Source organism: Lagopus leucura, unplaced genomic scaffold (genome assembly GCF_019238085.1).
Source record: "Lagopus leucura isolate 7727_CA_CO unplaced genomic scaffold, USGS_WTPT01 Super-Scaffold_100002, whole genome shotgun sequence".
NCBI lineage: Eukaryota > Metazoa > Chordata > Aves > Galliformes > Phasianidae > Lagopus > Lagopus leucura.
Genome location: NW_024962263.1, coordinates 57,853,254 through 57,866,124, shown reverse-complemented (window position 1 = coordinate 57,866,124; position 12,871 = coordinate 57,853,254). Strand labels below are relative to the sequence as shown.

Genomic DNA, 12,871 nt, shown 5'->3' with positions numbered 1-12,871 from the left:
CAGAGCCACCAGTCCCCTCCCACAAACGACACAGTTGCTTCCTTCTTCCCATGCCAGCGTTAATTCCTACTTGCTTTACCCAGCCACTCCTTCCCACACCTCACACAGCAGCTACTCAGCATTACTTAGGCATTACGTGAAAGAATGAAAAAAAGCAAACAATCCTGGTTTAGCTTCTACTTGTCTCATGCTTTGCTGCTGACATCATTAATTTCAAGAATAATTACAATTTTGCTGACAGGTTGATAGTTCCCTGGGTCATCCTTTTTACCCTTCTTAAGAAGGCAATGCTACATTGCCTTTTTTTCCAGTCACCAAGGACTTCACCTGACCACCATGCCTTCTCACATATCATTGAGAGCAGCTCAGTGACATCAGCAAGGTCCCTCAGGACTCTGGCTGCTTACTGTGCCCTATCAGACTTCCCTCAAACCAAGGCTTTCAACTGAATGTATTTACGAATAACAAAACCAAACCAAAACACCAAACACACCACAGAACAATTATGAAGGAACAGACAAAAATAAGTTGTTATTTACAGGTGATATACATAATAATACTACTACCTGCCATGATAAGCTTTTACGCACTAACAGCAGTTTTTGCATTGTTAAAAGTTTTCCTTACACCGAAGTTGATCAGAATGATCAGTTTCTCCATACATGTGTATGTTATGAGAAATACATTAACTTTTCACATTTCTAAAACTATAAGCACAATTTACTTTTTTTTTTCCCCTCAAATATCAAGTGAAGATTTAAAAATGGGACACAAAGACAAGTAGCTATGCATGTTGAAATACAAGTGATTTGGAACATATTAGTGCTTCCAAATATCAATCAGTGAGAAAAGTACTAAATGTTTGGCGTGATCCCCTCACCATCCGCCACAGGAAGGTTAAAGTAAGATAGCCTTTCAAAGTAGCACTGATTATTGCGTATTGTATCTTTGGAAAAGCAGAGTTTTAACCAAAAATATTTTTAATGCAGTTGAAATACAGACACATTTATCCCAAGGAGGAAAAAAGGTAGAACTCATGATCAGTGAAGTTAACAAATGAATAGCTAATTTGTTCCATCCTTGCTTTGAGTAATCCTGCATACTTCAAGTAATCCAGTTCAGAGACGCAGGTACTCCAGCAGACACAAAAGTGGCAATCTAGTTTTACATACCCGATTTTTCATTCTACGTAAATCCTCCAAGCATCTCAGTCTTAAGTTAAGTCTTCATTTAAGTGCAGACAGGTTAACAAAGTTCATACCAATGTAACAGGGAAAAAAACATTTACCTTTTTTAAACCAGGATATACAAAAGATAATTTGCATAGTTACAATTCAAGCACAAAGTCACTGTAAATAGGTACAAAGGCATTTATAAATTCACTAAATACGCTGCTGCTTGTGCCGGCATTATCTTAGATATGTACGAATGTAAACCTGAAGGGACTGATGGGAACAGTCAGTGTTTTTGCTTAAAAAAATACGTTAATGTAGAGAATGTTACTTAACGTTTTTTAAAAAATATTTTCTGCAGCAGGAATAAACAGTTCAAATCCCAAAGAAAGCCATCCAAAAATGCCCAAATTCCTTCTATACAGCAGAGAACGTTTCTTCATAGGTTACAAATCTATATACAAAATGAGGCACTAGTTACACTAATTTGGAATGTGTTCATAATGTTTCAGTTCATCCCAAGACTCCCAAAACAGCGTCGGCTTCTAACTTCCTAGGAAAACATATCTTCAGAAGGTGGTGCGTAAGAAAACCCAACAAACGCATCATCTGCCTCTAGGACACTGGCATTAACAATGCTGTAATCAGAAGAGATGCAAACTGAATATGGGACCATTTCTTCTGTAAACACCGCATCGAAATTCCCAATATCATCTGGGCCAACCTAGAAAACAGAACATCTATCATTTCTCACATTAATTCTGTATTTTTTGAATTGTACTATTCTTTCCTATTTAAGTATATAAAGCCTAAGGAAACCTACCACAGCATCCCTGAAAGCATTTATTAGAAGCTTGCTTGTTTTTTTCTGGGCCAGGGATCAAGCCAAGAGCTACACAACATTTATGACACAATAAACATAAGAAATAGTAAGAAATATTTTCTTTCTTAATTGACTGTTAGAGAAAAAACTGAAATAAAAACTGTATGACCACATACAGTTATCTTTCTCCCTTTTCCATCAATAATATAAAACTGTTACATTCCAGCATCAACAGTAGCTACTATAAAGTCACATCTGCAGTAAGGGACCTAAGAACTAAAGCACAATAACATTCAGTTACAGAGAGAAGAAACAAGGCAGCAAAGGTTTCTTCATCAAACAAACGTAAAACCACTAGGAAGATGAACAGGAGTAGGGCTGCAACTAAGGCTTATAAAAATAGTCTTTGCAATTTGAAAGAGGCTTATTTAAAAGAGGCTGTAAATTCTTTGGTCTTCAGACACCATAAAAAACTGTGAGTCCTTTGATGAGAAAAAAACAGAGGAAACAATGATGTGTCAAAGTGAGTTTTTAGTCAGAAAGACAGCATCACTGCTCAGAAGTGTCACTGCTCCAAAGTGCAGTCAGCACTAGGAGGTTCCCATCCACTCTGATACACGCGTATTCTTTCCAAATAGAGGAGCCTGCACAGGCACAAATTTGGCAGCTAGGAACTAAAACAGCACCTACCACGTTAGGATTAAATGGTGGTGGAATCTTCTTCTGTAGTAGGTCAGTCCAGCTGAGAGATTCAAAGAATGGGTGCTTTTGAATTTCAAGCTGCAGTAAAGAATAGAAATCACAGATGTTTCAGAAACCCATCCCATGCATCACAGTAAATGCACAAACAAAACCTAAGGAGGTCAAGTTCTGCATTTACAGTTTATTTTTCAATAAAAGCTGTAGCTGGCAAAAAGAGAATTAAAATCAGCCTGCCTCTACAAACTAGTTTCCTTTTAAAACCCTGTTTGCTGCTTTTAAGGCTTAAAAATCAATCACAAGGTGGAGCACCTTTCCCACAAAGATAAGCTGTTCAGCTTGGAGAAGGCCCTGGAGAGTCCTCATTGTGGCCTTCTAGTATTTGGGGAGGGGCTTATTAACAGAAGGGGGAATTACCTTTTACACTGTCTGATAGTGACGGGACAAAAAGAAATGGCTTTGAAATAAAAGAGAGGAGATTTAGGTTGGATGTTAGCAGGAAACTTTTACTCAGCGAGCAATGAGGTGCAGGAACAGGTTGCCCAGGCAACTTACGGATGCATCATCTCTTGAGGTGCTCAAGGGCAGGCTGGATGGAGCCCTGGGCAGCCCGATCCAGTGGCTGGCAACCCTGCCCATGACATTGGAACTGGATGGTCTTTAATGTCCCTCTGAACCTAAGCCGTTCTACGATGAGGTCAACACACTACCTAACATTAAGGCTGCAATCAGAAGACTCACGATCCATGGATGGAAGCACAGTCTTTCTAGATTATTCCTCACTGTACATTTCTGAAGTCGTCTGTGCTTCCTAGCAACATCTTTTTGCAAGTAAAACAAAGTAAAATTCACAGTTGTACTGGGAAAACATTTACTATGATTTTAAGTCTGAGGAAAAAAAAAGAAGAAAAAGCTGCTACTTGTACAGTACTGTTCTATTCTGTGTTTGAGGAACACCTTTTTATGTAGTCAGGTAAACTGATATTACCAGAAAATCGCCTTTTCGTTTGATTATTTCCTAGATTAACTAACTAACTAACCTTAGCAATTACTATGCCGGGAATTGTTTCCCTGCTGACTGGTTTGACACCAACCAAGCTAAAAATATTATATCCCACAACAATTACCCCCTTCCTACTCCAAACATCTTTCAGGACTTGATGACCACTACTGATATTTTTAAAGAAGAAAAAAGAAAAAAAACAAACAGGGACAGATATATGGAAATGCATTTTCTGTCTCCTGCTATTAAACTTGCATGATGCACTCAAATTTGTTTGTGTCTATTTAAATGAAGAAGAGCTTGATAAATTAGGAGATTACATACAAAATCTTCCCTTGCTCCAAGTCTGCTTTGCCGATCTTTCTCCAGAAGTTCCTCCAGAATGGACCAGGCTGTGAGACTGATTCCTGGACGCAAGACTAGGGGCTTGTGAAGAATATTCTCATACATCTCAGCAACGTCACGGCAGTAAAAAGGAGGCTAAAAAACCCAAATGTTACACATTAATCCAAAGCTACATCAGCATTTTGTTTCACATGCATGGACCAACAAACAAGTCTGTAAGAAGGAAACTACTAAGAGTCAAGGAAGAAATCTTAAGACACAGCTAACTTCTAATTCAGTCATTCACACAGCCAGGTCTCCATGCTTGATATCTTCCCCCTGCCACCTCCTCTTTCCATAACATGTTCTCACACTCACAGGTAACATAACTGCAGATGCCACCAAGATTCAAAGCTCCCACTGTGCTTGCCTGGAAAGAATGAGAGTGGGAAAAGAAATCTATTTCCCTACTTAATATCCAGATGTATATAACACTAGAAAGAAAAGTAACAGAACAGATTACTATTAGAGTGATTACAGATGACTAAAAGTGGTACAGTAAGACTTTTTTTTCTTTTAATATTGTATCAAGAAGCAGAAGAACTAGGAGAAATCCTGGAAGACCCAAGCCAAAATACATGTTTTAATTTATTGGGTGCTATTGCTGTTGATTCTATTTACTTCAACATCTCCCTAGTTATCACGGTTTGTCTTTAGCTGATGTCCGGAAGTTCAGCGGAAAGCAGAAGTTTAGACATTGAGAGGCAATGCAAAATCCCAAAGAGAAAAAGAGATGCTATGTTAAGACAAATCATTCATCCACTGAAGTAGAGTACTTCAACGCTCTGCAAGAAGTTAGCATCCTTAATGGCACTTTCCCACCTATATTAAATACATACCAGTCCATAAAGCATTTCATAAAGAACTGCACCAAGGCACCACCAGTCTACTGTGTTGTCATAGGGCTGCTTTTTAATAACTTCTGGTGCGAGATACTTAAAATGAAATAAAAAAAAAAGCAGTGCATTAGGATAGCAATGATAAAACCTGGGTTTTTAGGTTTTAGTCACAGTTTCAGAAGAAATCTAACTCACTAATACCATAGTACAAGCAAAGGCATTTCACAGTACATAGTACAACTAGTACATAATACAACTATTTGTTGTGGACATGTAGTATAGAATTACTGTGGCTGGATCCTTGTCATCTCAGTCGCCCCTGCACAGCGCACACACGGTTTCTAAAGCCTTCTCTCAGAACACAAGATTGCTCGCTGGTATCCACCTTCTGAAATTTAATGTACAAAATAGATCTATTTGTTAATGGACAAGGCAGGTACCATTTGTAATGAGGAGGTAAGTCACTGTTCAATGGTGTCAGCATTTCTCAAACTTCCTATATGCTTGAGTGCTCTGTACCTCATTCGTCTATAGATAACCCTACAAAGAGCATGAAAAGCAGCAGAGCATTTTGAACTAACTTTCCTAATTTTTCATAACTTTCTACATAGTGAGTTGGAAATAAGTCATTCAACTCAGTGTTCAGAAACACAGAGAATATCATTACACTTTTCACAGGATCGTGAAAGATTTTAACCTAAATCTTGGCACGTAAAGACTAATATTCAGTTGCTGTGTTTAGTCTTGGTATTTTAAAGAGCTGATATTAAGCATCCTGTTACGCTGCAGTTCATGCAAATCCACGATAAGCACAAAGCCCACACTTCTGAGCACAGGACAAAAATCTCATAGATTGTCCTCCAACAACTCCAAAACCATCACTGTTTTATACACACTGTGCTTTCCAAAACAATTCAACAAATGCTATTTCAGCTCAGATTACCATCTAAATTCCTACTCTAATGATAGCTAAGTTGTCACACATTGCCCTTTTATTTTTTTCTCCCTTTTGAGTTCAAATGTTTCAGTACATTATCCCTCACCCATCCTTTACTGCTTTCAAAGGCCTTTCCTGTAATTTGAAGCGTATTTTATCAAAATATCAAAGCCACTGCTCTTGACATCTAGGTGAATACCTCATACATTTTTAAGACTTCCAGATTCTGAGTTTTCCAGTCCATTTTTCTTAGTAAAAAGAAGACAATAGAGTCAGTAAGTTCAAAGCTTCTCCTACACACAAAATTTGTTCATGTCTCAAAGATACAAAGTGCTTCTAAACTTACTAAAAATTAATGGCAGGATACAGTAAATAGATTCCTATTGGCAAATCTGTGACAGCTGTTACACAAGCCAACTGTCTTACTTCTAGTCAGACACACGGGAAGAAACAGTATGTGAAAAGGACTGGGAAGAGGGAAGAGGACAGACAAGAGTTATGAGAATGTGGGTAGCTAAGTAGGAGATACTGAACATTAGAAGTAGTACAAAGAACAGACCTGCAGTAAACTTGTCTTTGGTTTCATGGAAGAACCCGTAAAAAGAATTTAAGTCCTCAACAACACATAACTATAAATACACACATATCTGATTTTCCGTTTACACAACCAGTAACACTCAACAACCATTTGTTACCAGCCAAAAGATGCCAAAGTCATCAACATACTTCTGGTGTCCCACAAAACGTTGCAGTAGTATCAGAACTTGCAATCCCTTCTTTACAAAGTCCAAAGTCTGTCAGCACAACGTGACCCTGTTTAAGAAACAGAGTTTTAAAAAACAGAACACAATCAACATTTACAAATCCACGTGTCAATTTTGACAGAGGACATATAAAATACAAAAACATTGCTTACTTACTAGTGAATCTAGGAGAATGTTTTCTGGTTTTAAATCCCTATTAAAAAAAAAAAACAACTTTGTATTAACTCAGAACAGCAGTCACTAACACAAAAGCTTCAAAGGCAATGACTTATTTTTCAGCTGAAAGGAAGCTTGACATTTTGGTGAAAACATTTTGTTCAAACTTCCCAAGATCATTTCATGCAGTAATTTTTATATATTAATTTTGAACTTCCACAGGACAAGAATACATTTCAGAAACCTACCTGTACACAATATTTATGGAGTGCAAGTATCCCAGTGCACTGGCTATTTCAGCAGCATAAAATCTGGCTCTGTGCTCAGGAAAGGAACGTTCTCTTTGTAAATGAAAGAACAGCTGTAAATATGCAAAGTAGTAAATAAGAAAAAAAAAATCATACACAAAACCAAGTTAATATGGTATAATTTTAACAGCAATTTTATTGAGCTGCCTACAATTTTAAGAATGCAAAATGAAATAAAATTGACAACATTCCTTCACCCACTTCCTTTTCTCTTTCACAGCTTAGAAATAAATAGACAACTTACTAACAAGGATATTCCCTTAAAAGCAAGGCTAGTCAGAAAGAACTAGAGAAAACCATGTTAACTGAGGGTGGCAAGATTCAATTCAAGATCACAGAATCGCAGAATGGCTTGGGTTGGAAGGGACCTCAAGGATCACCAAGATACAAACACTCCCACCACAGGCAGGGCTGCCAGCTGCTAGACCAAGTACTAGATCAGGTTGCAGGAGGACCTGTCCAACCTGGCCTTAAACACCTCTAGTGATGGAGTCTCCTAACAGATAGTCAGGTGCCACACAAGGAATCTTTCATTTCTGAGTATCTTTGTGTTCAGACTTCTGTATAAAAGCGTCTTATTCTGAGAGCACTTGGGGTGATGTATGTTCCAGTCTGCTCATCCCTTAATGTTCTCAACCACAGTCTTCAGACTTTAAACAAGTTGAGCATATGCACAAATCTTGCCAAAGATTAAATCATACACACATGAAACTGTACTATACGTTCAATTAAAAAAGAACAAATTCTGTTTTCTATCTGCAAAATTTGAAAGAAAATATAGCAAGCAACCAAAAATCTTACAAGTTCTTAATTCAACTTTGAGAGCTGTTTTGAACTGTGTTTTAGTTTGCCTGGAAGAATGCCAAATGAAGCAGAGTAGAGCAAACCTGGAGTTTGATCATATTCTTCTAATAAGATGACAGTACATCACACCAGAGAAAGGCCCATCAAGTGCAGATTCCAGCACTCAAAGGGAGTCAGAATCTCAATTCCAGGAGCATCATGAATGCTGCCATGTAGTCTTTATGAATATCAACCAACATAGGTCACAGTATGAACCTCACCCTGCTGTATTCACCATATGTATATCCTGAGTGTATTCAGATGCAGTGACATAACAGGAAAACCTGAGATATGCAGAAACAAACAAATGTAAATTCTACCCTTTCTTCTCCTGCCCTCTGCCAGGTGCTAGTTTCTACTATCTACAACAGTACTGCTAGAGTACAAGCAGCTTCCCTTTTAAGCATTTTTGCTGTACAGTTACTTGCACACAATCATTTTTCACTACGCTTTGTGATCTTCAATCACAACTCATTTGCTAGACAGGTCCAGGTATTATTAGCATACAATTAGCATACAATAGTATCTTTTGAAGAAATAAAAACAACGTTTTATACCCTTATCATGTTTAGTAGCTATTCAATCATGAGTTTCTTGAGCACTCCTCAAAGTACTCTGAAAAGCAACAGCTAAAGGCAAGTTGCTCCAGAACACTATTCAAGTATTTATAGACTTTTTCTAATGCTTTTAGAAGTTTTCCCTTAGGTTACTCATGGACTCCTTGTCCTCAACAGCATCACTCCAAGGAGAAGAATCCTGAGAATAAGGCTATTTGGCAGTAAGCAATTACATCTGCAAAGCCACAGAAGTATCCCAGGATTTCAAGAGAAATCATAGCAATAAAAATCAGTTGTCTGTTTGCTTGTTTCCTTCCTCACACTTTTGAAATACAAACACCTCAGATAATGCAGATGAAAAAGGAAAAGAATTTTATATGCTGAAAAATGTCAATATATGATTAATTAATAACAGATAAATTTAGGTAACTGTCAAAGAGACAGTATTTATATCTGACAATCATAAACTAATTCTGTATTAACGCTGCTGATAAGAAGAGGAACAGGGTCTGTCTAGCTATGGAAGTCTGCAGGAATAGCATCACTGGAGATTAAGTAACGGGATTTCCAAGACTTGGGAGAATACTGATCACAGCCCATTGCAAAGGATCATTTTGTTACTCCCACAGAATAACAGAACTGCAGAATAAACAGACACAAATCCAAGTAGAATCCCCACATACCTCTCCTCCGTTAACAAAATCCAGGACAAAGTAAAGCTTTTCTGTTGTTTGGAATGAGTAATGTAATCCAACTAGAAATGGATGTTTCACATTTTTCAGAAGCACATTACGTTCAGCCATGATATGTTTTTGCTGTAAGGAAGAAAAGGATCAGTAAGTAAACAGACACAATTTTGTAATGAAGGGAAAAAAGCGCGTGGAGAAAGTGCATTTCTTCATACCTCTTTCCTGTTAAGAACAATTTTTTTCTGCAGCACTTTAACAGCATAATATTTCCCATCCAGTTTTCTTTTTGCAAGAAGAACCTGCGAAATTCAAAACAAAGGAAGAAATGTTATGGCTGCAGTTCACATTCCACTGATGACTTGCTAATTTCAGCATAACTGAAAAGCATTAATGCTATGTGTCCACAATAGTCTCTTTGTTTTTAATACAGTCAATCACTAATAGTGTGATCTTACAGTTCAGTACAGTCTGTCTATACATTGATATAACGAAAAGCTAAATGCATCTCTTTGGAAAGCATCAATATTAGTCATTTTTCAGCACTGCTCAGAGTTGTTTCAGTGATGTTTGCACTGCTCCATAGCACCAGGCGCTTGAGAAGGCAGAACAAAGGAAAACACAGGGTTTGTACTCCAGCTGCATAAGCACAGGGGTACCTCCCTTCCTCCCTTGGGGCAAGAGGGGATCCCTACTGCTCTTAGCAAGAAAGGGAAACGCTGATTTTTTTAATCCCAACAAGCAACCAAGGCAGGCAACAAGTACCATGAGAAAATAACAATGGCAGGGCTATGGACAAGTAGCAACAGGAATCCAACATGGGAGTTTACGTGCCACGCATGAGACACCAGCTGGCACCCCTGCACCACAGCAAGTCACAGCAATCAGACAGCTCACCTTGCCAAAGCTGCCTTTCCCAATAACTTTCAGGAAATCAAAGTCCGTTGGCTTAGCGCTGAAAGATATTTAGGAAGGAGACAGGTCATTTGGGTACAAATTACAAGCTTCATAGCTGTACAGAAGTCTAGTGTAGCCCTTCAACTGTAATGTGAAGTCAGCACCTTTCTTAATTCTTCGTGCTAATCAACAACTGGACTTCTGCAAAGCTGCCCTTCATCCTGGAATTCCATTTTCCTCCAGAAAAAGTGACAGAGCTAAAGCATTTGAATTTATTTCTTTTTTTTCATTTTAAGTGTAAGTGCAGAGGATGAACAAGACTATTCTTCCCCCCCCCCCCCAGAGACTCAAGATTCTTCTAATTTTCAAGTCTTCTTTTCCCCATGACTCTTCCCAAAGCTTACCTCCCATTTCCAGACATCCAATCGGATTCTGAAGCTTACATGACAGAAGGAGGAAGTTTATCATTCATCCTCTTTCCTCATCCCATCCTTCCTACCATCCATTGCTTCCCCAGTTTAAAGTGACAGGAGGGAGGCCCCAACACCTTCCTCTTCTATGTGTTATTTGTATGAACTCACTGTTTTTCCATTTGCCAACTCACTACTACTTCCAGCAATTTCCACTAATTACCTCACTTTTTCCTAAGTACAATTTAGAGGTATTGTTGTCAGCAAAACAATTATGTTTTCCACCTCTGAAACAACAGTTACGACACACTCTTCGTTTATTGCCCCTCAAAGGAAGCACTCTTACAATTTCATTTCTCACTGCAATCTGTTAAGCACTTCTTCCTGTTAGCCCAGAAAAAAAAATCTGAGAGGAAAGATAAATCAAAATAGGTGTCATCTCTCAGATGAAGAAAGCACAGGGAACTGAGAAAGTAGTTTACAGAAGTAAACACCAGAGAAGCAAGTTGTTACTGCAGTGATAAAGTTTGTAATACCAACAAGTTAAGCTGCTCCTTTGCCATGCATTAAAACAAATGTGTTTTCAGAATGTTTCACATTCCTAACTGCTGTGGGACCGTTCCAGAAAGAGAGAGGGTTTTGGTTTTTGTTTATTTTTCACCACAGAATCCTCATGTGAAAGGACAGCAGACTAACAAAACCTGAAGATGAAAAGGGAAATGTCTTAACAGAGTTCATTTACTGAACACAGGATTAAATGTCTTGCTTCCTTCTGTGCAGAGAAAAGATAAAGCCACATATTCAAACCACTCTTCATACTATTAGCAATTATATTCAGTCCAATTTTTCAGTATACAGTTAATTGAAAAAACTTACTGAGGATTTCCAGATGGTCCCAAGTTGATATTCGGTGAGGTAGAATTTAACTGTTGGAAGAAACAAATAGAATACAATAAAATAAACCTTTCTTATGCTTCAACCAGTAGTAATTTCAAAATACTAATTTCTTCAAGCTATATCTTTACATCTGTTGATAGGTTTTGAAGATATCAAATATTCTGATATCTCTTTAAAGATATCTAGGATTGTGAACTTCATAAGTTTCAAGTATCTGCCCACCAACACCTTCTCACAGAACATTTCTATATACACCATATGGAAGAAAAAAGGTAATAAAATAATTACGTCCAAACAGAGAGGACAAGATTAGGAACAAAAATTTCAGACTGTGTCAACAAACAATGTTCCCCATGGAGAACTCAGACCCTTCTGCAACTGCTTTTTACCTTTTATTCCAATAACATTACTGTAGAACTCCACTGTTTATGCAAGATTAATTAAGGATATGGTGCTTTAAGAAACAAAAACAGTTTCCTCTACCAAGAAAAGCCACTAGGAATCTTTCCTACCCTGACAATAATGGATAACTCAATTCCATGAAAGGCACGAATCTCACCAGTACACGCAGATGATGGAATCTCTAAATTATGTGGACAGGAGGAAATCACCTTCATCTAAGCAACTTTCTCCAATTTGTTTTCAAATAAAAAAGCAGTTCTAGTACTCTCACTGTGCTTTTGGGTTTTATCAGAGAAAACAAACTTGAAGAACAATTTATCCGGAGACGGGCCAGCAGGCATCACAAAATGAGCACACCCACAGAAACAGAGCATGCCCAGACATCACCACCAGATGTGACAGCTGCACCAATAGTAACCAATCACACAACAGTACTCAGCAGTTTTAGAAAAGTCAGCGTGCAAGTTTCAGTACTGCAGGGATTGGGAAGGGGATCGTTCTTATTCCTGGTCACACATCTTCATCGCTTACAGCGACTACGACAGCACCCATTTCCTATTACAGCGTATCGGTTCAGCCACTAAGCACGAGTGCCCCACTTAGCTTGAAATTTGTTATGATGTAATACACTGTTAATTTTCTATGGAAGCTTTTCATGTTATTTCAAGTATTTTCAAATGAAGAGGAGGAAATCTGTTATCTAAATTAAATTCTGCTGTATGCTCACCATGCTGTCAAGTACTCAAAAAAAAAAAGCAAAAGACTGGCATTCTTTGGAAGTGAGACTTTGAGAAAACATGGTGCATTGTGTGTGTGATCCACAGCTGATTCAAATAGCCTATTCGTATATTCTGTAAGAGGACTGAATAAAAAGAGAAGTCCTAAGGCCATGAAGTAAACCAGAGAAAATAAACTTAATTATGGCACTTCTGCCTTCCTAGAAAGACTCTCTTCAATCAGCACTGTTTCTGAAGACTGTAACTTTCCCATGTTTTATACTATTCAAGACATGAAACTTTCAGACAACCCATCTAAACTGCACTTCTTTAGGGGCTTTTCTGACAGAAGAGGCTTGGTAGTGTTAAATGTGAGCT

At 38.0% G+C, this 12,871-nt stretch overlaps 1 protein-coding gene across 7 annotated transcripts in view; it reads right to left on the bottom strand.

Annotated features, from left to right (window-relative positions):
• Positions 1-506: 506 nt before the first annotated feature.
• The window catches only part of LOC122178795 (serine/threonine-protein kinase Sgk3), a 55,790-nt gene continuing 43,425 nt past the window's right edge, over positions 507-12,871 (bottom strand). For all 7 annotated transcript variants that reach the window (XM_042869251.1, XM_042869255.1, XM_042869252.1 and 4 more), the window contains 11 exons: positions 11,355-11,404; positions 10,069-10,126; positions 9,390-9,473; positions 9,169-9,300; positions 7,026-7,138; positions 6,778-6,814; positions 6,584-6,670; positions 4,921-5,016; positions 4,022-4,177; positions 2,686-2,775; positions 507-1,896 (listed from right to left, as the gene is read on the bottom strand). In XM_042869251.1, the coding sequence (XP_042725185.1) occupies positions 1,726-1,896; positions 2,686-2,775; positions 4,022-4,177; positions 4,921-5,016; positions 6,584-6,670; positions 6,778-6,814; positions 7,026-7,138; positions 9,169-9,300; positions 9,390-9,473; positions 10,069-10,126; positions 11,355-11,404 (1,074 nt within the window). In that variant the 3' untranslated portion in view covers positions 507-1,725. The remainder of the gene's footprint in view (positions 1,897-2,685; positions 2,776-4,021; positions 4,178-4,920; positions 5,017-6,583; positions 6,671-6,777; positions 6,815-7,025; positions 7,139-9,168; positions 9,301-9,389; positions 9,474-10,068; positions 10,127-11,354; positions 11,405-12,871) is intronic.